The sequence below is a fragment of the Delphinus delphis genome, chromosome 1, assembly GCF_949987515.2.
Source record: "Delphinus delphis chromosome 1, mDelDel1.2, whole genome shotgun sequence".
NCBI lineage: Eukaryota > Metazoa > Chordata > Mammalia > Artiodactyla > Delphinidae > Delphinus > Delphinus delphis.
In genome coordinates, this window is record NC_082683.1 from 175,878,561 (window position 1) to 175,903,953 (window position 25,393).

Consider the following 25,393-nt stretch of genomic DNA (forward strand, 5'->3'; position numbering starts at 1 on the left):
AAACTTTTAACTTATAATTAGGAAAGTAACTATAATTCCTTTGAATAACATATTTGCTCCTTTAAAATTTTGTCCTTATAGGATCTCGAACACCCATTATCATAATTCCTGCAGCTACCACCTCTTTAATAACCATGCTTAATGCAAAGGACCTTCTACAGGACCTGAAGTAAGTAATTTCTTAAACTGTTCTTTTCATAGGACATGGAACTATTGTTGAGAATTAGTGTTACTAATGCAGTATTTATTTTGAGAAAGCAAAAATTCAGTTTCAGTGCTATAGGCTTTACAGATAGTCTCAAATATAAATTTCAAAACAGTATATTCTTTTATATCAATACTGTGGGGAAAATTATAGAAACTCTGACTAAAGTTTTAACGAAGAAGGTATTATTGTATTAATTTTTAACGTGAATTATTTTGCTCCAGCTGAAGAGCTTGAAGAGGTTCTAAAACAAATTCAGGTTGTCTTCTCCTCACTTCCAAATTCTGGTTAAAGAACCAAAAAAGTAATATGAACGTTAAATAATTAGATGTATATACCTCCTAGAGGGAGGAGGAGGGACCATACTTTTTTAACCTAGACATCAGTAAAAGATAGTTGAAGAAGTGAAGAGGAAATCTGTATCCTGTGTTAAAATTTCCAGATGCTTAACTTTCTCAGTAAAATAACGATGACGATTCTTAAAAAAGAAACAAAACAACCTCACCTCCAAAAAGAAAATCATGCTGCTTCTAAATAACTTATGACTAATTAAAAATGAGTAACAAAATAAGTTGTAATACTTGCTGATTCCAGGTTTTACCAAATGCAGAATTGAATTTTGAGTGCCTGTGACTTAAATAGCTGTATAAAAACCTAAGTAACTGGCACATACAAGTGTATTCATATAGTGTTTTTTCTTTAGTACTTTTGAGTGAAATTTTCAGTGAACCTTTCCCTAATAACAATGTGGAAAGAAGGAATTTTTAGGTTTTATATTTTTATATTTTATTAGGCTTTTTTTGTGAAGTTTAGTATTCCGACAGTGTTGTGGATTACTCAGATAATCTACAGTCTGCAGGTCCTCAAGTAATCTACAGTTGGATGAATATGAAATATAATTATTTTGGCCCATCTCTTTAAATAGATCTGATAATATAAAATATTATTTTATAATAAAGATAGCAAGTAGTGCATGGAAATCACAAACTAAATTTTAGCATCTTTCTCTTTAGCCTTACTACAGAGAAGCCAAACAATTTAACAAGACTACCTTCTTTGGATAGATCATGCCTAATTTTTCTCCTCAGTTTAAAACACTCCCTTCATTGTTTAACACCTCATTGCAGCTGACATCTCCCCTGCAGCTTGAGTCAGCTGGAGGCTTTGCTATGTAATTAATGCATAATTGAAACCTCCTCCACACAATTATAGTACTGGCTGTAACCCATAGCTCATGTTGGCATAGATTCTGTTTGGTTTCATGTAAAATTGAGGATTCTTCAGTTTTCTAGCCCTTCAATTAAGTAAATGAAACGAAATAAAATAAAACCTGCCTTCACCTTTAACATTTTAAATAACAAAATTAAGGTTGTATCATGGAAATATGAAAAAGCACATTTTACATTTTAAAACATGATCTTGAGAGAAGTTTCACTGGGACCATAAGTTTATTTAAAATAAACTGATTGGATGGCACTTGTGACTCTGGCCACGATGGTCCTCTCACAGGGCAGAGTTCCAAAGAGGAAAGATTGCACGGAGAGAGTGCTCCAGAGATAGGCAGAGGGTTCCCCTTGCATTAGTCAAATACTGTTCAGCACACACATGTGAGGGAACCACTTAAGGCCTGGGGAAGAGCAGGCAGAACGCTTACTGGAGCTTACACTGGACCATAAATAGTTCGTGTTCCCTGCTGCCGCATGCAGTGCAGAATGATTCAACCACTCTGGAAAACCATAGAGGAGTTAATTTTTTTCTTATTACATTGAAGGTATTATTGCACTACCTTCTAGCTTCCTTTGTTGATGATGAAGAGGTCAGCTGTGGTAATCAGTCCTTTTAAAGAAATCTGCTTTATCTTATTATTTTAAAGATCATTTTAAATTTGTTTATCTGGTGTACCTAGGTGTAGATTTCTTATATATCCCACCTTGGGATTCAGAATTGAATCTATGGATTTGTGTTTTTCATCAGTTTGGGAAGTCTTGGCTCTTATCTCTTTAGATATTACCTGTGTGTTCTCCCTTCATCTCCCCTTTTTTCTTTCTTTCTGGGATTTAAATGAGACATACTTTAAGACTTTCTCATTTCATCATCCATGTCTCTTAAACAGTTCTACTTTCCATCTGTTGCTCTGTCACCTGCATTCTTGATCATTTCTGTAGGTATAACTTGTAGTTTGTTTCTTTGACCATCCCCTAGTCTAGTCATTCCATTTTAAAATTCAGATATCTTATTTTTTCTATTTTAGTGGTCCTGTTTAGTTCTTTTTCAAATCTTTGGTCTCTCTCTCTTTTTTAAAAATAATTTCTTTTTCCCTGTACGTATTTGTAGGCTTGTTTTACAGGTTTGGTCTTTGATAGCTGCATCACTGGAAGTCCTTACTAATCATTTTCTTTTGATTATTGTTTCATTCATTATACCTCATTTCCTTGTGTGTTTAGTTTTGGTTTTTTTTAATATTCATTTAATGGTTTTCATTTAGTAATTTCTGTTCATTTTCCTTGGAATTTTTTTCTTGTGGAAATTCTTTGAGTTCCAGAATGAAGATTTGTGTTTGTGTCTGCTAAGCACCTGGGAGCATAGCCAATCTAACATTGCTTTAAGTTAAATTCTCAGTTTGAGGTTTAACATTCAGAAATTATTGTTAATTCCCCCCCACCCCCACCCCGATTTCAGCTTCTTTTATTTAGGAGAAAGGAACTATATATTTTTTTTTAAGATTTTTTTTTTTGATGTGGACCATTTTTAAAGTCTTTATTGAATTTGTTACAGTATTGCTTCTGTTTTATGTTTTGGTTTTTTGGCCCTGAGGCATGTGGGATCTTAGCTGTCCAACCAGGGATCAAACCTGCAACCCCTGCATTGGAAGGTGAAGTCTTAACCACCACTGGACCACCAGGGAATTCCTGAAAACTATATTTTTAATCTGTGACATATCCATAAAATTGCTCTGTTTTTCAAAATAACGTAAACTTAAAATCTGGAACTTAACCTCAGTATATCAACTCATTTGCATTTTATACTAAGAAAATTATTTTACTAGAACTGTTCTTGTTTAAACAGTAATGACTTTAATCATATCACCCATACTCCTTCACCCTCATAGAATGCAAAGTGGAATAAATAAATTGCAAATATTGGATGAGTCAGTGGATATAAAAATATTTCTCCAGATCACAAATATCCATCCAATCAGTTGTGTATCATTGCTGGTTGTATTCATTAGAGCACTTTTTGTTGTAAGTATTAAAAACCAACTCAAAGTAGCCTTATCAAAAAATAATTTATTAGCTCAATATAACTAGTCCTAGCTTCTGACACAGCTGGACTCAGTGCTAAATGAAGTGATCAGGAGTTAGTCTCTCTGTCTCTTAAGCAGGTTCTCCTGCTTCAGGGGCAAAGATGACCATCAGAAACTCCAGGTTACCAAAAATGCCAGGATTAAGTCTTATCTGCCTGGCTTGTATAACACATTTATTTCTGAACCAGTCACTGTGGTCAGGGTTGTTAACTCTTGCTTTAACTCCAAGTGAGGTCCAATTTGCAATTCCGAGATTTGATTATTCTTGCACTTGTCAGGGTGTTGGTTAGGGCTGGGGTGGACATGGGGGGCAGGAAAACGGGTGGGCAGTGGGTTTATTTCTAGCTTACATTATTTATATTATACTGAACTTAACCCCCAGAGTCCTAGCTTTATGTAAGAAGGAACTTCTGTTAGATTCTCTACCTTCAGCAGAATATGGGCCTTGTTTCCTCTTCCAGGAGTCTAGTGAAATATAGTGTCAATAAAAGACAAAGCTTAAGTTTAATTAGTTTGCCAGTGCCTTCCGTGGATGGAAAGAAGTCTGCAGTGTTATTCTAACCTCTTTGAGTTCCCTACTTTACTCAGTCTTTGGCCCAAGAGTTCTTTACTTCTTGCTAGCTAGCTCAGAGATGCCTTTAGAATGTTCTTCATACTTTATCCCACTTTGGAAAACTTTCTGACAGTTTCTTTTAAAGTTAAACATACCCAATGATCCAACAGTTCCACTCATAGGTATTTATATAAGAGAAGTGAAAACATACGTCCACAAAAAGACTTATACCAGAGTATTTATAGTAGTTTTATTTGTAATAACCGCAATTTTGGAACCACCCAAATGTACCACAGGAGAATGTATAAACAAATTGTGGCATATTCATACAATAGAATCTTATTCAGCAGTAAAAAAGAATTCATTGCTAGTTCACTACCAATATACCCCTCAGCATGGATGAATATCAGAAACATTAAATTGAATGAAAGAAGCTGGGCAAAGAAGAGTACAATTCTGTACGATTCCGCATATATGAATTCGTAGGACAGGCAAAACTCATCTGTGGTGATGGAAAGCAGAATTGTATGGTTTCCTGTTGGGGGAGGAGGATGGGGATTTACTGAAAGGTACAAGAGGAAACTTTTCTGGTCTGTTGCACATGTTCTGTATCCTGATGGGAGTGGTGGCTACCATGTGGAAAGGGGTGTTTGCTGATGCTCCTGGGTAGACTGAGTCACCTAGCTAGCCACGTCAACTCCATTTCAAGTGACCTTTGAGTTATAGTAAAATTTGCCTCTTACTAGCATTTGAGAAATCAAGGGTTAGTGTGGTTGTTTAATCTTGAGGAATACTAAATGCTAGATGAAGGAATATAAATTGGGTGTCTGTGTGTGAGACTGACACACACACATACTGACTTCTGGCCTAAGTGAGCTTGAGTTCTACTTGGCATGGGAAGTAAAAACCCATACTCTTCAAGCATTATGATCTGTACATGTGGAGTGGGTTTATATCAAAAAATAATGTTTTTGGTTTAAAACTATCATTATTTAAAAAATCATTTCAAAATACGATCTTTTCTTTTTAACAATTCCTGTGGAATCATTTCTGTTTTTTGAAAGGTTTGTCCCATCAGATGAAAAGAAGAAACAAGGCTGCCAACGAGAAAATGAAACTCTAATACAGAGAAGAAAAGACCAGATGCAACCAGGGGGCACTGCAATTAGTGTCACAGTTCCTTACAGAGTAGTAGACCAGCCCCTTAAACTAATGCCTCAAGACTGGTAAATTAATCTGTATTTTTCACATAGTCATTAAAGTCATTAATTTTTTGTGTAATGAACAAGTATCAGATTTTATCATGAGTTCTAGATAGAACCTATCCTTGAAACCTGTGTTAATGTCTAATTTGGTCATCAGTAATGTTAACATTCTAGTAATACCTAAGTAATATATTTTGGATGTCTAAACTTTATTTTACTTATAAGAAACACAAACTTCTGGAAAACTTGGAGAGTAAAAATTCTTTCCACTTGTCCATTTATTCTGGATCAGCTTTTAGAACAAAATTTTCAAATAGACTAATGTTGTTTTAGAGGGCCTATGTTTTAGATTTTTGATTTGGAGAATTCAAATTTTTTAGTAAGAAGTGATAAGTGAAAGCATTGTTACTTTTATTGTAAGGAAATAATTTAACAAAAATAATAACATCACCCCGGTTCAGCTCTTTTATTGCATTAAAATGTCCTTTAATAAAATATTAAGCTATTGGTTTGGCCAAAAAGTTCGTTCATGTTTTCCTGTAAGATGTTACGGAAAACCCAAACGAACTTTTTGGCCAACCCAATCTTTGTAATATAAAGTGCGTATAAATTCAGATACATGAATTACCTTAAATTGTTTAATTAATCTAAGCCAGAGTAAAAATACAAAGTCTAAGTGTGCATCTCTCTGATATAGAGAGTGTAACACATTGATGCATTAGCTGAAATTTACCTTTGAAGTACTTATTAGTCTTCAGATGTTAGGAAGTCAAGCCATTGAGAATATTAGTATGTTAAAAATTTACTAAAGAATCAAGGGTTCTTGTATTAGAATTCTCCTTTAGTACCTAACAGAAATACTTTGAGTTATATATGAGGTCCTAGCCATTGGTGTCATAACCCAGGGATAACATTTTCCTTACCTTTCTTCTGTTCTCTGTTAATTGTCCTCTCAGGAGTTCACTGGGAATAGTATTTTTATTATCCAGCTCACCTGCTAACCCTATGAGACACACTAGGATCTAGGGGACCTCTGTCTAGCAAATCCTCTTTACTTTGGCAGGTACCTTGGACCTTCAACTATTGTATGGTGCAAGTTACATCATAAAATTAAGAGGCCATTTAATAGTGTGCTCCATTTCCAAAGATGGTTTAGGCAGTATGGAGCATATATCCCATGAAGGAGGAACTTTTTAATTTAAGGTTGAATTTTAGCCTTAGAGATTTTGAGCAGGTTAAGAATTTTAAGCTGTGGTTTTTCATAGTAACTTTGATCACTGCTGTAAGTCTTTAACTTGAATAGAAGGTAACTTTGCCTTAATATTCTGTTGGATGTACAGAGTCTCCATCTAATGCAGTGATTACCAAAGTGTAGTCTGTGGACCTCTGAGCATTCCCAGGACCCTTTCAGGGAGTTGTAAGGTCAGAACTCTTTCCATTGTAACACTGAGTTGGCTATTCATGTGATTTCTTAGCCCCCATACAGGACAATAGCATAACCAGTGCACAAGATCAATCACTGATTTCCCTCCCTCTCTCCCACTCTGCTCTCTTCTCCACACTCCTCCCCTCCCTCCTTCTCTCTTCTGGCTAGTGGACTGTTCTCTAGTATGCTTGTGCATTTCTGTAAAATAGGGGTAATAATAGTTTACCTCACAGGGTTGTTTTGAAGGTTAAATGTGTTAACATAAGTAAACTGCTTAGACCATCACTGGCACATAGTAAATGCTCGTAGTAAATCTAATGAGTGTTAGTTATTATTGTTGATGTTATGATTTTGTTCCCACCTCTTTAGTTGTAGGCTTATACTGTGTATGGCTTTTGTACTTATTACAATTTCTCAGTTTAATTAAATTTTCTGGAAGCTAATGAAATATGAGGGCCTAGAAAGAGATTTGTGCTTTTTAGGAAAATGAAGTTGAATGGCTGGGAAAAACAAGTTGCTTTAGAAAAAACTTAGAGAATTTAGGGTGAGTGAAACAGCTATAAAACAATTGAAAACGTTTAAAAGTTTAGGTAATTTCTGTACTCAGATTATTTTCCAGATAATCAGAACTCAAAATAAGGCCTTTGAGCTTTATAAAATGGTTAGCAAATTATTATAATTTATAACATTTTTAATTAAAGTGAAATATTTAAGATGCATTTGAATTTTAAATGATTTTCTTTTAAAACTAACTTTTTCAATTAACAGATATACTACTGTTCCCTGTTGCATAAGCAAAATGGGCCCTTTAATTAATAGAAGGGGCAGAGATAAAAGGCTAAAAGGGTCACGTATAGGACTGTGCATGTAATTATGTTTAAATGACTTAGGTGTAAAAAACAACACATGGGAAATGTAGCAATCATTATGTACCCTAATGGTAACATTATAATGAAAAGTTATGGTAATGCAGTACTGTGTTTGCCTCACAGAAGTATTGACAGGAGACTATTGCAGGAATAATGATGAGACTCTTTCCATAAGGATTATAGTAACCAAGAATATTTGAGATACTCAGCCTCCACTCTTCCCTTCCCTCTTTTCTATTTATAGGGACCGGGTTGTAGCAGTTTTTGTGCAAGGTCCTGCATGGCAGTTCAAAGGTTGGCCGTGGCTTTTGCCTGATGGATCACCAGTCGACATATTTGCTAAAAGTAAGAGTCTCTTTATTTTTACTGCTTATCTAATACAGAAATGCTTTTGCTTTCCTTCCTTCCTTCCTTCCTTCCTTCCTTCCTTCCTTCCTTCCTCCCTCCCTCCCTCCCTCCCTCCCTCCCTCCCTCCTTCCCTCCCTTCCTCCCTCCCTCCCTCCCGGCTATGCACATGTGATGTGTATACCAGAAGATTCCTGTTAAGTACCACATATTTTAATTTTTAAGCACCTGTGAAATTTTTTTTTTTTTTTTTTTTTTTGCGGTATGCGGATCTTTCACTGTTGTGGCCTCTCCCGTTGTGGAGCACAGGCTCCGGACGTGCAGGCTCAGCGGCCATGGCTCACGGGCCCAGCCACTCCGCGGCATGTGGGATCTTCCCGGACCGGGGCACGAACCCGTGTCCTCTGCATCGGCAGGCAGACTCTCAACCACTGCGCCACCAGGGAAGCCCCTGTGAAATATTTTAAAGCCTTTTTGGAACATTAATATTTTCTGTGTACTTATATCTAACAGTGATATTGCCTATCCCATAACATTAATAAATCATTAATATTGTTGCGTGTTCCTACACTTTTATTCACTTTGTTAGCCAGTTTTTAAATGGGTTGACTTTCGCCTGCTACTCCCACTATCTGGAGTGGTTGCTGCACGACTGGCCTTTTTCTGTTCATTTAGGTCTCAGCCAAGTAAGTACTCTGTCCTTTAGGGAGCCCTTCTCTGACCACCCTGGAAGTAGCCGTTACTTCCTCCCAGTTACTGCAGTGGTAACACTCACTGTTGCTTGACATTATCTTATTTTCATATCTGTATTGTAGTCTTCCCTGGCTAGAATGCCAGTTCCAGGATGGGAGCAGCCTTATCTGCCTCGTTCACTGTTGTATCATCAGCACAGAAGAGAGCATGGCGTTGGGAAGCATTCAGTAGATACCTGTTAAATGGATAGATTTCATGTGTCTTATGTCTTTTATTGACCATATTTTGGTATGTATTGATATACCAAAAGTAGATGAATTTAAGCTTGTCTTTTTTTTTTTGTTTTCCGGTACGCGGGCCTCTCACTGTTGCAGCCTCTCCCGTTGCGGAGCACAGGCTCCGGACGCGCAGGCTCAGCAGCCATGGCTCACAGGGCCCAGCCGCTCCGCGGCATGTGGGATCTTCCCGGACCAGGGCACGAACCTGTGTCCCCTGCATTGGCAGCCGGACTCTCAACCACTGCGCCACCAGGGAAGCCCTAAGCTTGTCTTTTTATTGGTAGGGATAGTCTGATTATCATTTAATTTGAGTACCCATTTAAGTTAGTAACATTAGTAAAATTACTTTTTAAAAAGCATCCTCATGAAACAGGTATGTTTGTTAGAAATAACAACTTTACTTATTATGAATGTAGATTATGCTACTGTGAAACCCAGCTTTTTTTTTTTTTTTTTTTTAAATCAATTTTAGTTTTTGTTAGTGGTACCACCATTCTTCCAGGCTGGAAACTGCCCAGGCTTGAAAACTTTTAATCACTTATTCTCCTGCCTTCATTCAGTTTTAAAAATGAATTCTAATATGATGGTAGCTTTTTATGTTATTTCAGAAACCTGAGTAATGCACAGGTTTGATAAATAGAAGTCAAAGATGTAGAGAGAATGGGAGTTTTAATGAAAGCAAAATGTCAGTGAACACTAATTTTGTTGTGTTTTACCTACTTGCTTGCCTTGTTGAATAATACTGTAATAAAAAATGATTAGAATGTCTTCAAGATATAAATGCTCTCTAAATTCATTGTTGTTTTGTTCAGATTGTTAGTCTTCAGAAATTTAGATAAGAACTTAGAGATTTTTTAAAAAGTTAACACTAATAATTTTCTTCCAAGAAGTTTTCTTTCTCTTCAGCCTTCCTTCTTTACTTATCAGCATTTACAATGAAAGTACTCTTGCCCCTTGCATCATAAAATGAAACAAAACCCTTTCCTCTTACCTCACCTTTTCTTCTAGCTGGCTCTCCTTTCCTTTTACAGCCAAGCCTTTGAAAGAATTGTCTCTACTCACTCACTTTCTGTTTGATTCTCAGGCTACTGTAGTTGTGCTCTCTTGCTTGCCCACTAAACTGTTCCCGCCAGACTCACCAGTGACCCAAATATTGGATACTTTTGATCTCCTTATCAGAATTTTACTCTCGATCCATTTCCTCCTTTCTAAATGTTCTTTTCTGAGGGCTTGTTACATTTTCTCAGACACTAGCTGCTCTTCCTCTGGCTTTCAGTGACATATTTGTGTTCCCGCTTCTCTTCTCCTATAATTACACATACTCTCTCAAGGAGATCTGATAGCTTTCAGCTACCATCTGTATCCTCTGTTAATAAAAGTTATGTCTCTGGCTTGATATTCTGGGTCTGCCTATCTCGCTGATGACCAGGTGACTCCTTGTGAAGTCCCATCGGTGTATCAGGACTCAACCTGTTCCAAGTGGAATCTATTGTCTTATACCCTCTGTAATCCCCAAGCTGTTCTTTGCCTGAGTCAATTTTTTTTTAGTAATTTGCCTAAGCCAGAAATTTAGAAATATGTTATCTCTTAGCTTTTAGCTGGTCTCCTTGCATTTAACTCTTGACTCTTCTAGCTCCTCACCTTTTCCCCATAACCCACATAGAAAATGATAATCTCTATATAGCATAGGAGTAAACTGAGGGTACTTGGTAAAAAAAAATTATATTTTCTTCATATTGCACAGTAAAAAAATACAAAGGTTTAGAAAAGATTTTAAATATTGGATTGTATAAGATTTCCAAATAAAATCTTTTCAAAATTATGAGAGATTTGAGCTTGTAACCAGATATAGCTTTTAAAAAATATTATTATTTTTTAAAAATTTATTTACTTATTTATTTTTGGTTGCATGGAGTCTTCATTGCTGCACGTGGGCTTTCTCTTGTTGTGACGAGCGGGGGCTGCTCTTCATTGCGGTGCGCAGGCTTCTCATTGTGGTGGCTTCTTTTGTTGTGGAGCACCGGCTCTAGGCATGCGGGCTCAGTAGTTGCGGCATGCGGGCTCTAGAGCACAGGCTCAGTAGTTGTGGCGCACGGGCTTAGCTCTCCGCGGCATGCAGGATCTTTCCGGACCAGAGCTTGAACCCGTGTCCCCTGCACTGGCAGGCGGATTCTTAACCACTGCACCACCAGGGAATTCCCCAAAATATTATTTCTTATGCTTGAAATGGTTACATACATTTGTTGATCAAGATTTTTAAATGATGATTTCTTCAAATTTTTGAGTTAATCATTGTGAAAACTTTTTCATTTAATCTTCTGTATTATGTTGTCCCTTTGTCATTTGACATGCCATCATTTATCTACCGAAATACTACTTAAGAGCACCTTTCTATTTCTTTTCTTTCTTTGTTCCTGCAAAAAAGCGTTGACAACATTCATGCAGTTTGCAAAAAATGAACAATTCTGAATTGTGTGAAGTATTTTGCTTTAGTGTTCATTGTTTCCCCAGATAACTGGCTTCTTATAAGAAGAACTTTGTTTCCTCTATTTTTGCTGAGGCTTAAAAATTATGTCTTTTATGACTGGACTTACTGGAATTCCTCCAGGGAATTCCCTAGACTGGCAGCTGAGTTCTTGCTGGGGTTGGTTACACCTGCACTGCCCAAAACAGAAGCCACCAGCCACATTTGGGTGGTCCAAATTGAAATGTTCTGTCAGTGTAAAATATACACCAGATCTCAGAGACTTATACAGGACAAAAATAAAATATCTCATCAATAATTTTATATTGATTACATGGTAAAATACATTTTAGATAAACTAGCTTAAATAAAACCTTAAAATTAAAAAAAAAAAGATGTTTTATGGTGTCTTGGTGTAAGTTTGCTTGCCACCATTGCTTCATGCTAATAACATACTTTGTATGATGAGAGAAACCATATGTTTCCTCATTTGTGACTTAACCTTTTTGGACTCTGATATTGTTTTAATTTAAAAAGTTGTGTATTCTATTGGAAAAATAAATACTGTGTAAACTAAATCTACTGAAATTAGTAAAGGGGATTATAGGCCTTTATATAAGGCTTTATTATTTATTTTAAATTAATTAATTAATTTTGGCTGCATTGGGTCTTCATTGCGGTGCGTGGGCTTCTCATTGAGGTGGCTTCTCTTGTTGCGGAGCACAGGCTGTAGGTGCACAGACTTCAGTTCAGTAGTTGTGGCACGTGGGCTCAGTAGTTGTGAGTCATGGGCTCTAGAGCGCAGGCTCAGTAGTTGTGGCACACAGGCTTAGTTGCTCCGCAGCACGTGGGATCTTTCCGCACCAGGGCTTGAACCCATGTCCCCTGCATTGTCAGGTGGATTCTTAACCACTGTACCACCAGGGAAGCCCTATATAAGGCTTTAGGTAAGTCATTTTAAAACTTATAACTCATGTATTTTTAAGAATGATTTTTAAAGCAAATCATACTGAGAACATTAGAAAAGAGAAACATGTAGTAAGCACAATAGAGAGTATTCAAATATTGACTTCATTTAATTTAAAAGTTTAAAGAAACTTAAAAAATATTTTTTACACATATAAATAATAATTTTTTTGAAAGTGAGTTTTCTGAATCCATAACGGATAGTCCCTTTAAATGAATTGGTTTAAATTGATTAATTTGAATTAAATTCAAAATAAATGTGCTCAATGAGGACACCTTTATTTATGAAAGCAAATAATTTAGAAGTAATATTTATGTGTTTTTTGGGGGCACAAATGGTTTATTTTGTATTTCCATCAAGGAATTAGACCTTGAGTAGTTAACATCAAAAGCCAGTAAGTCTGCAAGCAGTATGGAACAAGCAATCTGTAAATCAACTACTTAAAAAAATTAACAATCATATTCTCTTTAGAAACTCCTAATAGTAGATGATAATGGTGATAGTAATGATCATATCTTATATGTTAGAAAAAAAGTAAAAAATGGAAAGAAAAGGTAAACATCTTCCATGTACACAAGTAAAACTAACACTCCACTGATGATAAACTGATTGCAAATACAATAATAAACTGGTGAGGATGGTCCAGCGGGACGATCAAGGAAGAAGATTCAAAGTCAGTGTTTATGGTCACCTTTTAACGTTTGGCAGCAGACACTTGTTGGGAAGTTTAGTTCTAGAGTCTTTAATCTCCCCAGCAACCAGAGATAGCGTTTGAAAACGAAAATCAGATAATTTCACCTCCTTGCTCCAAACTATCTAGTGGTTTACTATCACATTTGGAATAAAATTCAGATTTCTTATCATAGCTGAATAGGTTCTGCATATAGGACGTTGCCTACAAAAGTTGTTCTTGTTTGTAGGGCATTCCAAGCTTGCTTCTAAGGGCCTTTGTATCAGCTGTTCCTTCTGCCTGAAATCCTCCTCTTCTAGATCTTTGCTAGACTCTCTTTTTATATCATGCAAATATCTGCTTCCAGATAACCTTCTCCAGAGACCTTCCAGTTGTTTCTTCTTCCTTTTTCATTTCTCACCAAGTTCCATTAGTTCTCACTTGCTAATTATCTCTTGAATCTTTCTTGTCATGTGTGTATCTTCTTCCCAGTAGAGCAAATCTCTTTCTCCTCTAGATTACTATGCTGTATCATCAGTCTCTGCTATACACTCTGCAGTGAATCCCTACATCTCTTAGGTAAAAGTCCAAACTCCTGAATATGGCCTACAAGGCCAGCATTGCTCTGAACTTCTATGGTCTTAGCTTTTATTCATTCCCTGTGTTATTTTTTTTTCTCCCTACCTTACTTTGCATGATGCAATTTTGTTAAATTTCTTTAGTTCCTAGACTAAACCTTTTTCTCTTTGAGCATGTTCTTTTTGTTAACTGGATCACTTTTCTGTGTAATTCTTACTCCACCCTGCCTATGTGTAATTCTTACTCCACCCTGCCTATCTAAGCCTTTTCTGAATCCCAGGATGTGGGAAAGGTACTATTCTCTTGTGTTCCTATGATATTCTACTACCTTTATCATACTGTATGTGAGTAGTCTTTTTCTTCTTCTTATCCTTCACTGGATCATATGCATTTTATTTTACCTCATTTTTTATTTCAGTCCCCAGTGGTTGGCATGTATAAGCCTCAGTAAATTTTTGTTGAATTGAATGTTTTGGGAGATACTACAGTGCTCAGCCTCTTATTTCAAAGATCACTTTGGTTATAATACAGTTTTGGTTGGTGGAAGAAAGGTTGACTTTTTTTTTTTTAAGTTTTTTTGATTAATGTCTGTGTTTGGGTATTTTTATTCTTTTATAAAATATTTTTATAATTTTGGTTGCAGTTTGAATAAAGAGTATTATTTCTCCCCCCCTGTAGTTAAAGCCTTCCATCTCAAATATGATGAAGTTCGTCTGGATCCAAATGTTCAGAAATGGGATGTAACAGTATTAGAACTCAGCTATCACAAACGTCATCTGGATAGACCAGTTTTCTTACGATTCTGGGAAACCCTGGATAGGTAATCCTGATCCTAAAATGCACTTAACTTCTGCCTTATTTTAGTAATTTTCCTGCCTCCTTATTGGATTTTAAGTTCCTTAAAGTTGTGAACCGTATCCCCCAAAGCCCCTTTAAGACATTGCCTAATTTGTTGTTGATCTAAAATAGATAATTAACCAATATCTTGGTTATACTGACTTGAACAAAGGGAGAAAGGGCTTATAGTTTGGTAGAAAGAGCACTAAATCTGAGTCAGAAGACCTAGATTTTAGTCTTGATTTTGTGATTCGGCTTGAATGAACCATGTGACTTTTCTGAACCTTGTTTTCTGTCTGTCCAGGGAACTTGGACTAAGTAAGTGATCCCTTCGTATTTTGCCAGCACCAAAAGGTCTCTGACTCTGGACTTGAGTTATGGGTAGCTGGCTGCTCATGAAAGGAGTTCAGTTTTTGAATATATCTTAATTACTAGTATAAATTGAGTTCTTAAAGACCTTTGCAATAATATCAGTTTTATAATTGGAAATTTAACAACAGCATGTGATCACAATACCACTGAATCTGTGGTTCTCATTTCAGGTGCTCTGTAAAATCTGTAACTTTCTTGGTCTCTCACCGAATATTATGGGTTTCCTCGAAGTCATAGGTGATTGAGTTAACCCAGTGGTTATAATTGATAATATATTAAAGAGAATCATTTATTATTCTAGCCAGAAGCTCTTAGATTATAGAAATTATTAAGAGGAATGTTTTTTCTGGCTTACTTCAGAAATCCTTATATTCCCAAAGGTTACAGTATCCATTTTTTAGAAAGCAAAACATCCTATTCCAGTGTTGATTTTAAGTTTTAAAAAATGTCAACTTATTTTTACATGTAATATTCTAAAACTTCTAGAATTCTTATAATCATTATAACCTATTATAATATTATTTTTCAGGTACATGGTAAAGCACAAATCCCACTTGAGATTCTGAATTACTTGTTTTCCCGCTTTTCTGGAAATCTGGATTAAGAAGCATGGATACACCGTGATCTAGAGACTGGGACTCAAGCTTTATGAATTTATCAATGAAGAAGGTCACAGATCGATCTTTTATAAAACCTTATTTGATGATTTATGCTTCAAAGGGATGATGCCTGTCATATAAGCAAACTTTTTGGCTTACAACTATTTTTTTAATATTAGCCTTCTAGTCTGTAATGGAAATTGTATATTTTGATAGAATTTTTTTCTCCATTGGTTAAAATAGCATTACTTAAAATTTGTTTCTTTAGAAAATAAATACAGGTTACAAAAGTGTGTATATGTAGAGGTTATAAGGCTCTCTAAGCCATCTTCTGATTTTTCATTGCTCTATAATTCCTTTTATTGAGAATACTGTGTTATGAATGGTATTAATTTTAATCTCTGGAACTTCCAAAACCAAGCAAAGGGATGTGACTATTTTGAATGAATCAAAATGTCAGCCTGTATATGTACTATATCTGTACTTTCTCTATTTAAAAAGGAATAATGAAAAATCAAGAACAATTCATCACCTTTGGTTGAACTGTTCGGCTTTTCAAGACTTCTTTACTTAAAATGAATACATTTAATGAATGTACATTCTTCTCACTGACTTTGGTAATTTTAAAACTTAGAATGATATATTTCTATCTGTGATATCTTTCCACTTGAAAAAATCTCAAAACACAGATTAAAAACCTTATAGGCTATAGTACTTTTTATTTTGGGAGCCAGAGTATGATTTGGGGGAAAGAAATGTATTAGTCCTACTGCAGTGTAACTCTGTCTTTTCTCATAAGTCCACCTTTGATTCTTTGTATGGTATAGGATTTTGAGTCTTCTGTTTCTAGGCATGTTCTTATCTTCCATTATCTTTAAATATTGATAAACTCTCCCAGACACCAAAGAACATATTTGCTTAATTAAGTGTCTGAACAGAAACAAGATAAAAACACTGGTATTTTTATGTGCGTATTCAATATCGTATAAAATATAAAACCTATATTTTAACTTAGTAAAATATTTTACTACTTCTGTACGTTAGACAGAGTGTTGCATCCAAGGTAAAACGAATGAGCGTTTTTCTTGAGTCTTGATCCACCTTTTATTACTTAAAAGCAGCTTTTGGAACCTTTACTCCCCTAAAGAGTTTTTGCCACTAGAATTGTTGCTGATCATTCATCTTATGCCATTTCCCACCCCAGGAATCTCTCATAGGTTAACATATTTTATGTATACATTTAGCTCTTTCTTATGTTAAGCTGACATTACCTAGCCTCATTTTGAAATTTAATGCTATCGTAAAAATGAGAAGCACTTAATATTTATTTTTTAAGTAACCAAAAAAGTCCATGCCAATAATGAACAGCAAAAGTATTTATTCATATGGAATTCACTAGGTTCCTGAGGAAGAAAGCAGTCAGCATTTTAAATTATTAGATTTTAGGATATTTATAAGGTTTGAACAGACTCTGCCCCCCACCCCTTTCTTCCCTTCTCTGCATCCTCTCTTCTTGAAAAGAAAACTCAAATTTGTTCACATTAGAATTTCTCAGCATATAAATCTGTTTTCAAAATAAATTGTGTTGTATAAACTTTCTCCGTGATGAAATAGTCAAGGACTAAAATCTGTAATATTTTAATGTAAGATTACTTGTTAAGACTACTACAAGTGGACATGAACTACCTTTCTATAAAGATTTTTAGTATTTATACTTATGTATGAAATTTATAGAGTGTGGTTAAAATTGGGAACATCTACTTTAAACAGGGTTTATTTTTCTATCTTGAATTTGCCTTACGTGTATTCAGAGGCTCTGGAAATAACATTAGGAAAAGTACAAATATGCTGTTTCATGTATTTGAAAATCAAACCCTTAGTATGTACTTTTTGTCTTTTCCTTTTTTTTTTTTTTTTTTGACCTTCATTCCCTTAATTAGGTCCATGTAATTCATTTTATAGCCGTTAATTCTAAGGAAAAAAGCTTCCAGCCCATCACTCTTCATCCTCTCATGGCTCCAGGTCCTGTAGCGGCACCTGTCACAGTGCCTTGCACACAGTAGGCATTCAGTACATATTTATGTGCACGAATGAGTGATGGATTCTCAGTGTAACTGATTTATTACAAAAAAGTACTTTGACTCTACTTGGTCTTGGAGTTTAAAAATACAGAATTGTAATTGTAATTCCCTGTAGGGAATGAAGAGTCCTATGCAGATATTTTAATGGAAAGGAAGTATGCATTAGTAAGTTTGACTTACCCATAAGTAACTGGAGACACCCTTGTCTTGTCTCACCAGTAAAAGAAAGCGCCTTTTCTTCATTCGTAGGACACCTTTTCTGAGTCAGGCAACAGTAAGAAGCTTGTGGGTTTCAGTCAGCAGCTCTCAACCCTGACTGTACGTTAGAATCATTAGGGGGCCTTTAAAAAATTCCGTTGCCTGAATCCTGTTTCTGATTTAATTTGTATGGGATGAGACCTGTTCATCAGTATTTTTAAAAAGTTGTTCTTCAGGTATTTTATGTTGAGAAAGGATCGAAAATCACTGGCTCAATTTGTTACGAAAACAATGCCAGTATTAAATGTTGTGTCGTCTCCTCCTATTTTTGTTTTTTGTGTTTTTTTTCTTTTGTGGCCACCTTTTGCACTAGACCATCCCCATTATTGGTGGTATTGGCCTATAGTTCCACAAGACAAATTCAAGTCTTATTTATTTAATATACGAATATTTTGCTGTTTAATATTTAAACAATGTTTAATATATTTCCTTATAAACTAGTATTATAGTTTATGGTTTGTTTCCCATGTGTTCATATCCTTTACTAACTTTTTTTTTTAACAGCAGCGTGACAACAGTCCATACAGAAATAACTAATTCATAATGAGGAAAATTCATAATTAATTTTTAAGGTAGAAGGAAATAAAGTATTAATTTCTTATCTGCCATGCAGAATTAGACAAATAGAATTTGCTTATGAAAGGAAAGAGGCATACTTTTTAATTGGTCTACACAGAAAAGTAAAAGTAAATTATTCATTTAAATAAGATTCATTATCTAATAAACATTGAAGGAAATATTTTTCCTAAATAAAAAATTTTGTGACTCCTAATAAAATTAAAGTGATGACATTGTTCTTTTTTGGAGGGTGGGGAGGGGTATTTAGTTGCCATATTTCTTACTACATAACAATTTCATTTTATTGGTGTCAACAGTAGGAACAGTGATGATAAGATATACATATGTGGCCAGGAATAAAGTGCCACTTTGCCAGATAACTATTATATGAGTCTTAGTTGTCAAACTAATTCGTTTATAAAATTTTTTGAGACCAACAGTTTATTTTATAATATTACAAATGCAGCCATTACAAAAGCTGGTCAAAATTAAAGGAAACATGAAAAATAAATTTAATCACATTAGCCTTAATATTACGTGACTGAACTTTTATGATTCACTTGGATTTGATATTCAACTGATTACTCTAACCATGGTATATTAACTTTAGAAATAAAAAGGGGAGAAATGACTGAATTTGACATAAGAATTGCATTAGAAATTTTGAAATGCCATGTCCTATATGTTCTGGCCAACTCATTGCCACATTTGGATATATATTGACCCCAGCATGGTTTCTATATTCATATGTTGGAATAATAACTAAGGAAAAATTAAAAATGTATAATAGATGTATAAAGAATTATATTTAGTAAATGCATAATAGGTAATAACACTTTCAGGTTATTGATCTGTTTGGTTTTTTATGTATTATTTTAGGTAGTGTTTATACGAGTATCTTGGGAGTTATAAATGCGTGCCATTTAAATGAGTAAAGCTAATGAAATAAAACCAGTTTTATTGCCAAAATTCAAAAAGTGGGGTGATACTATGTCAAATTTAAGTAAATGACCTATCTCTGAGAATTTTGTTTGCCATTGAATTCCATTTCTATCCACTTTACATTTACTAAAAACTACTTAACCTCCAAGTTTGATTAAAGTGCTTTAATATGTAATGTGGTTCATGTACATGGTGTAGGCACTAGAAGTGATTGTCTAGCCACCGATTTTATTATTTCTCAAGCAAAGTGGTTCTTGAGTAGAGTTTAAATTTGGGCGGTGTAACCTGGTAAAGTGTTGTACTCATTCTGATTTAACATCAGTGGATTTTTAAGTCTCTTGTTTAATTGTGAATAAAACATTTTGTGGTACTTTAATACTACCCTCCCCGTGCCCCCATGCCCCACCAGAAGAATCACATTCAGCCAAGAAGACAGAAACTGTACTGCGGGGTAGGATGTAGATGATGAAAGTTTTTACATAAAATGATTCATCGGATTTTTCAGGCATAGTATTCCTCTGTTTCGGAAATAAATACAGTAAGTTTTCACTTTGAAAACTACTGAGTTAAGTACATTTATAGTCACCTTTTCTGTTAATGAGTTAAATAATACAGAGACTCGTAGTTCTTCATAAAGATAAGCTATGTGCTCGGCTGAACTTATAGCTTGGTTATGGTCACATTTCCTATATCCTTGTAATAGAATTAAGAGTGTATCCTGGTAAATGACATTATCTTTACAGTTTGAGCATCCTGATTTTAACATTTAATAGATTCAAAACAAACTGTACTCCCACATAATCAAATCAGCAGCAGCAGCAGCATAGTGGCGGTGCCAGTAATAATATGTGAATCTTCTGCAGCAAAATTTCTTTAATGAAGAGTTTAATGGGCCATATTCGAACTTAATTTCCATCCAATTCATAAGTGCCCACTAAATATGTATTTTATTCTGCTCTCTGTTCCTTTGATCATCTGCTCTTGGGTGAGCTTTCACATAACTAAAATAGATATAGCCTGAGTTGTAAATGTTGAACTTTTTTAGGGCTTAAAGGTACTAGTATATAAATAACAGCACATTGCCAAATAAGCTTTTTTTCTGTCATTTTCTAAAACACTTTTCCTATTTGATTGTATAATGATCAGCATTTATGGTGGGTTAGAAGACTTTTCCTCTCAATTTTCTTAAATGACCATAAAAAACATTAAAAATAGCTCTGGAGAAGGCTGTGTTGTTGAGTCTGTCTCATCATTATTTGTAGATCCTTTGGCATAGAATTATTAATAGTTTATAATTCACCCTCATCTATAGAATGTTGAATTATATCACGTAACTGATGTCAGTAGGGCTGAGGCCATATGAAACAGAAGGCATCTGAGAGATTCTGTTTATCACATTTGGATGTTTTATTGGGCTGTGCTTCATTTGCTACAAAAAATCCAAATGGAAACACATTTGGTCATACAACATTCACTGTGATAAAATATGGTAATGTATACTCACAGAAGAGCTGCCATCCTGCAGTTCACAGTGTTAAAGATGTAAATGTGGTAATGGCATCGATTTTCCTTTTTAAATTTGTTAAATAATATGAACATGTTTCTCTTTAAAATGGAATAATGTGAAGGTTTGTCAAGTCAGTGTTGATGGTTGGGGGAGATCAGATGAGCTTGTTCGTGCTCGTTCAGTTATTTTAGCACAGTTGGGCATCGCTAATGTTTATGGTGTTCTTGATTTTAAAGAATTTGTATTCTTAGTTATGTATTTTTATTCCATAATGCACCACTGAGTACAAAAAGGAAGAATAAGAGTTACTGATGATGAAATAAAATAAATTGAGGAGCATTAATGTAGTTTAAAGCAAGTTGATGTAGGAATTTGAGGAGAAAGAAGAAATTATTTGGGAACTCCAAATATAGCAGAATTTGGGCAGTGATGTATCCTTTTGGGGTTTCAGTCATAAATTTAAGTGAAACTAGGCAAAGACCTGTAAGGTGAGAGAGAGAGATATATATTTCCCCCCACCCCTCCAGCAGCATTTACCTGCAGGTGTAGAGAAAGCAAATAGTTAGATTTTTAACTTTTGATGGAAGTAGAAGCAGGCCAGGGAGTTAAAGATGCTCGCAAGGTGATGATTATTGGACCAGAACACGGGATCTAAGTAAGCCCTTCAAGGAATAAATGATGGAAAGGAGGTAGTGGATTGGGGAAAGTGGCACCGACCGTGAACTGAAACCTTTAGTGAAATGAAGCTAAAAGTGAGCCTGAAAGATGAGAAGGCCAGAGGATGGGATGTGTGAAATCAAGATTTCAGAGGTGATAGAATATTGATGAGAAAAAGTTAAGACCTTGGAAGAAGCCGGGATAGGAGGAGATCTTTGAGATAAAGAGTCAAGGATCTGTGAGGCAATGGTTATTAATGTGAGTGTTGAACTAATCTAGAATGACAAGAACTGGGGTGACAGGGAGGACAGCCACAGGCTAGGGACTCACGTTGATGGCAAGAAGATCGTGCACAAGCTTTAAAGAATCCACGCTGCAAACAAAAACCTTGGCATTATATCAAGAGATCAGTGAATGTACATTTAGGTATTTTTTTGAGATTTAAAATAAAAAGGTATAGATCATTTCAACACCCCCTCCAAGTTGCTTTAAAAATGTTATGTATTTGTCCCATTAGCACAGATTATGAGAGCTTTGATGTTCCTAAGTGCAAATTCTGCCTGTGGGCTTCCTGCCTACTCTGAGACTTGTCCCTCTTTGCTCCCCTGTGAGGCTAGTTCTCCCAGTTTCTGGAGCCCAGCAATCCTGAGGATGGTAAAATCTTTGTTGGAAGACCTGAGCTCTGCCCTCTTCCGAGGTCACCCCCACCCCCACCCCCTGCGGTGGTACTCGCAGCTCCCTACTAAGGGAGAGCACAGGGATCAGTTCCCAGACTGTATGCAGGGTGCTGGGAGAAGGAACCCCTGGGGATACTCGTGGTTGGAAGGGGTTTTTCATTCCTGAGGGGTTTTCATTGTTTTTATTCTATGGGAGCCTCTTTATTTCCTCAGTTTGCTTTGTTATGGATTTTGGATGAGGGTTCTTCGAATGATGTCAGCTTTCTTTTCCTACAATGAAGTGGGTTCGATGCTCATTTGAGCCTAATCTAAATCTTGCCTGAATCTGTTTCTTTCCTCGGTTTCTTTGTTAGCATGAGGTTTTATGCCTTCTCTTGATATTATTGCAAGTTTTTCCTCCTTCCTCAGTCTCCCACCAAATCTTTAGTTAAGTATGATCCAGCTGTGATCCTGCTTTACTTGATTGTCTCTACCCAGAAGTGACCCTACCTCTTCTTGATAGAGGAAGCAGAAGCCATGAACTTCCGGAACTGTATCTAACAAACAAGTGTGCACAATAATAAGCATTCTTTGTTTTTCTTCCCTCCTGTCAACGATGGTTTAAACGTCCTGCCCCCCATCAGGGAAACTGCCCATTCATACGCGTTCTCCTACAACCTCCCCCAGTGTCGTGAGTTTTGCGTTCTTACTGTTTACTCCCTAGCTTGCATCTTCATCCTGTCACCTTGTACTTACCCCTTGCCACCCACGTTTAAACTTGGTTGCACCTTTCATCTTCAACGTGAATGCGGTTCTAGGGGTATGGCTTGAAGATGTGAGAGCCTCGCTCTCAGAGTTCCCTGGACTTGGAAAGTGGTGTAGTCCACACGGATGGCACCAGGCAGACTCCACTCCCAAGCCCCTGCTGGGCTGCTGCGTGGCGGACTCACTTCCGTGTCTTCCTGCGAGGCTGGGAGGAGGAGGTTCTTGTAGACGGAGGAAATGAGTTGGAGGAGACTGACCTCCTGCCTCTGCTGGGGGCTGACAGTTTGCTGGCTAACCCCCCATCCGCCCGCGGAAGCCCAGGTCACTGGCTTCTATTGCTCACAGATTTACGGCACTCAGAGTATCCCAGTTTGACTTATGCCGAAGGGTGAATGAGTTGACAAAGGAAAATAGTCTACATAAAACTTAAGTAGCCGGTATCTAGAGAGAAAGAACCCTCAGAAATGGGTAGTGGTAAAAAAAGAATTGCTGTAGAGATCAAGGACAACTTTAATTTTGAAAAAGCACGTGAGGAAATTGGTGTAAGATAAACTTTCCAGAAATTAAAAACCTGACGCACTGAAGTGTGGTAGGAAAGAGGGAAATGGCCCCTCTCGAGGACCAGATTAGTGGCCTGGAATATGTGTCATAGTCTTATTTATCTTTAGAAAAGCAAAACCAAAAGATATGGAGATGGTAGCAAAAATGAAAGCACCTCGAAGACAAGTTTAGGATATTTAATGTGAAGAACCATAGGGGAAAAAATGGAAACAGACTCAGGAAGGCACACTCACTAAATACTAGGGAAAAATTTCACTAGTTTGAAAGGGCTCTTACTATGTAGGTTCCAGGCAACATCGGGGGGTAAAAGACACTTGGCAGACGTTTTGGTCAAATATTTATTATCTACTTCGTGCCAGTGACAAGCATGGTTTTAGTCACAGGGAATACAGGGTGAGCAAAGCATTGGGCCATCCCTCAGTGAATGGGATGAGATGGACGGGAAAAAGTGATACAGGAAAAAAAAAAAAAAATGAAGCAAAGTAGAGTGACTAGGCTGTGTTGGGATAATCCTGTAGAGGCAGGATTTGCTATTTTATGCAAGTGGTCAGAGACGTCTCAGGCAAGGTAACATGGGAGCAGCAACCTGAAGGAAACAAGGGAGTTGGCCTTGTTAATATCTGGGGAGAAACACTCCATACAGGAAACAAGAAAACCCTGCAGTAGTGTCCTGCGTGCTCTTTCAAGGGGAGACGAGGCATCGAGCACAGTCAGAGATGAGGGGGCCCGCAGCAACAGGCAGGGCTGAGAGGGCGCTGGAGGCAGGTGTGAGGCCTTTGACACACACGGGAGACCTGGAGCGTTTTGGGGCAGAGGAGGGACACCAGGTGAATTACGTGTTAAGAGCGTCTCTCTGCTCTTGGAGAATAGGCTGTACGCAGTAGAAGCAGAGGCGGGGAGACCAGATCACTGGATATTGCGGGAATTGAGATAAGAAATGACAAGGGCTTCGAGCAGTGTGGTATCAGTGGAGGAGCGACAAGCGGTCAAATTCTGGGAATATTTTGAAAGTAGATGGTTGGGTATGGTGTGTGATAGTTATAGAGGCAACAAGTTCGCTTGCTTGTTTGGTTCTGCCTGCGTAGCTGGAAAGCACGGAGCTCCTGCTTCCTGTTAACAGGACAGATTGTGTGAGGGTCCCGTTGGGGGGCGGCAGCAGTTAAGCCATAGGGAATCGGGCTTAACTGGGATGTTGACTTTGGGATGCTGGTCAGACAGGCTGGAGAAGGTACTCAAATTCTTGAATTCCAGGGTAAAGAGAGGAATTTATAAAGGAAAAAAAGAGAGGGAGAAGGGAAATCACATCTCCAGGCTTTAGAGAATGACTACAGCTAAGAATCCCTTTCCCAAATAAGATTGTTTATCTTGAGGATCCGCAGAATGTTTCTCCCCAGTGACCTGGGTTGAGGAAAATGCACCAAGAACTTTAAACAAAGACCTGTGTTCTGTGATAGAGAATTTGTAACGTGTGAAGTAAGTACAGTACAGCAGTTAGTCAAATAAATGCTAAATAAACATTATGGGTTGACTTGAAGCTTTGTAATACTTATTTAGATTTCTTATAATGAGAGTGAAGTTTAGCTAATAATTATCTATCATTTGATTCTGCAAATTTAAGCAACATATGGGAAGTGGAAAGTAAGTAAACATATAACTCCTGGGTTTGGGAAAATCCTAATGTCAAGAAGAGATGCTCCCGTATCCTTAAGGATGGAATTAGTAGGATATCTTCTCTCCACAGAAAGACAGAAATCTAAGAAGAAATTTTAGAATGAGTTTGAGTTTTGCCTGGTTTTCTTACTTCCAAACTCCTTAGGACTTGGCTGTTCTCATGTCTGTGAATTGTAGGCAAATCATAGCAGAGTGAACACCCACCTCTCCTCCATCAACTATCAAGCAGGCCTTGGAGAAGAGGAGGTGCGAGCTGGCGCGTCTTCGCTTTTCTTTTCTTTTTTTTTTTTTTTTACATCTTTATGAGGGTTGTCTTTTGGTCTTGTTTATGGTTTCCTTTGCTGTGCAAAAGCTTTGAAGTTTCATTAGGT

At 36.6% G+C, this 25,393-nt stretch overlaps 1 protein-coding gene across 1 annotated transcript in view; it reads left to right on the forward strand.

The window, feature by feature from the left end:
- The window catches only part of CDC73 (cell division cycle 73), a 92,122-nt gene extending 71,668 nt beyond the window's left edge, over nucleotides 1-20,454 (forward strand). Inside the window, exons 13-17 of the mRNA XM_059998512.1 lie at nucleotides 82-169; nucleotides 5,127-5,288; nucleotides 7,807-7,907; nucleotides 14,237-14,378; nucleotides 15,297-20,454. Of these exons, the coding sequence (XP_059854495.1) occupies nucleotides 82-169; nucleotides 5,127-5,288; nucleotides 7,807-7,907; nucleotides 14,237-14,378; nucleotides 15,297-15,333 (530 nt within the window). The 3' untranslated portion in view covers nucleotides 15,334-20,454. The remainder of the gene's footprint in view (nucleotides 1-81; nucleotides 170-5,126; nucleotides 5,289-7,806; nucleotides 7,908-14,236; nucleotides 14,379-15,296) is intronic.
- Nucleotides 20,455-25,393: the final 4,939 nt, after the last annotated feature.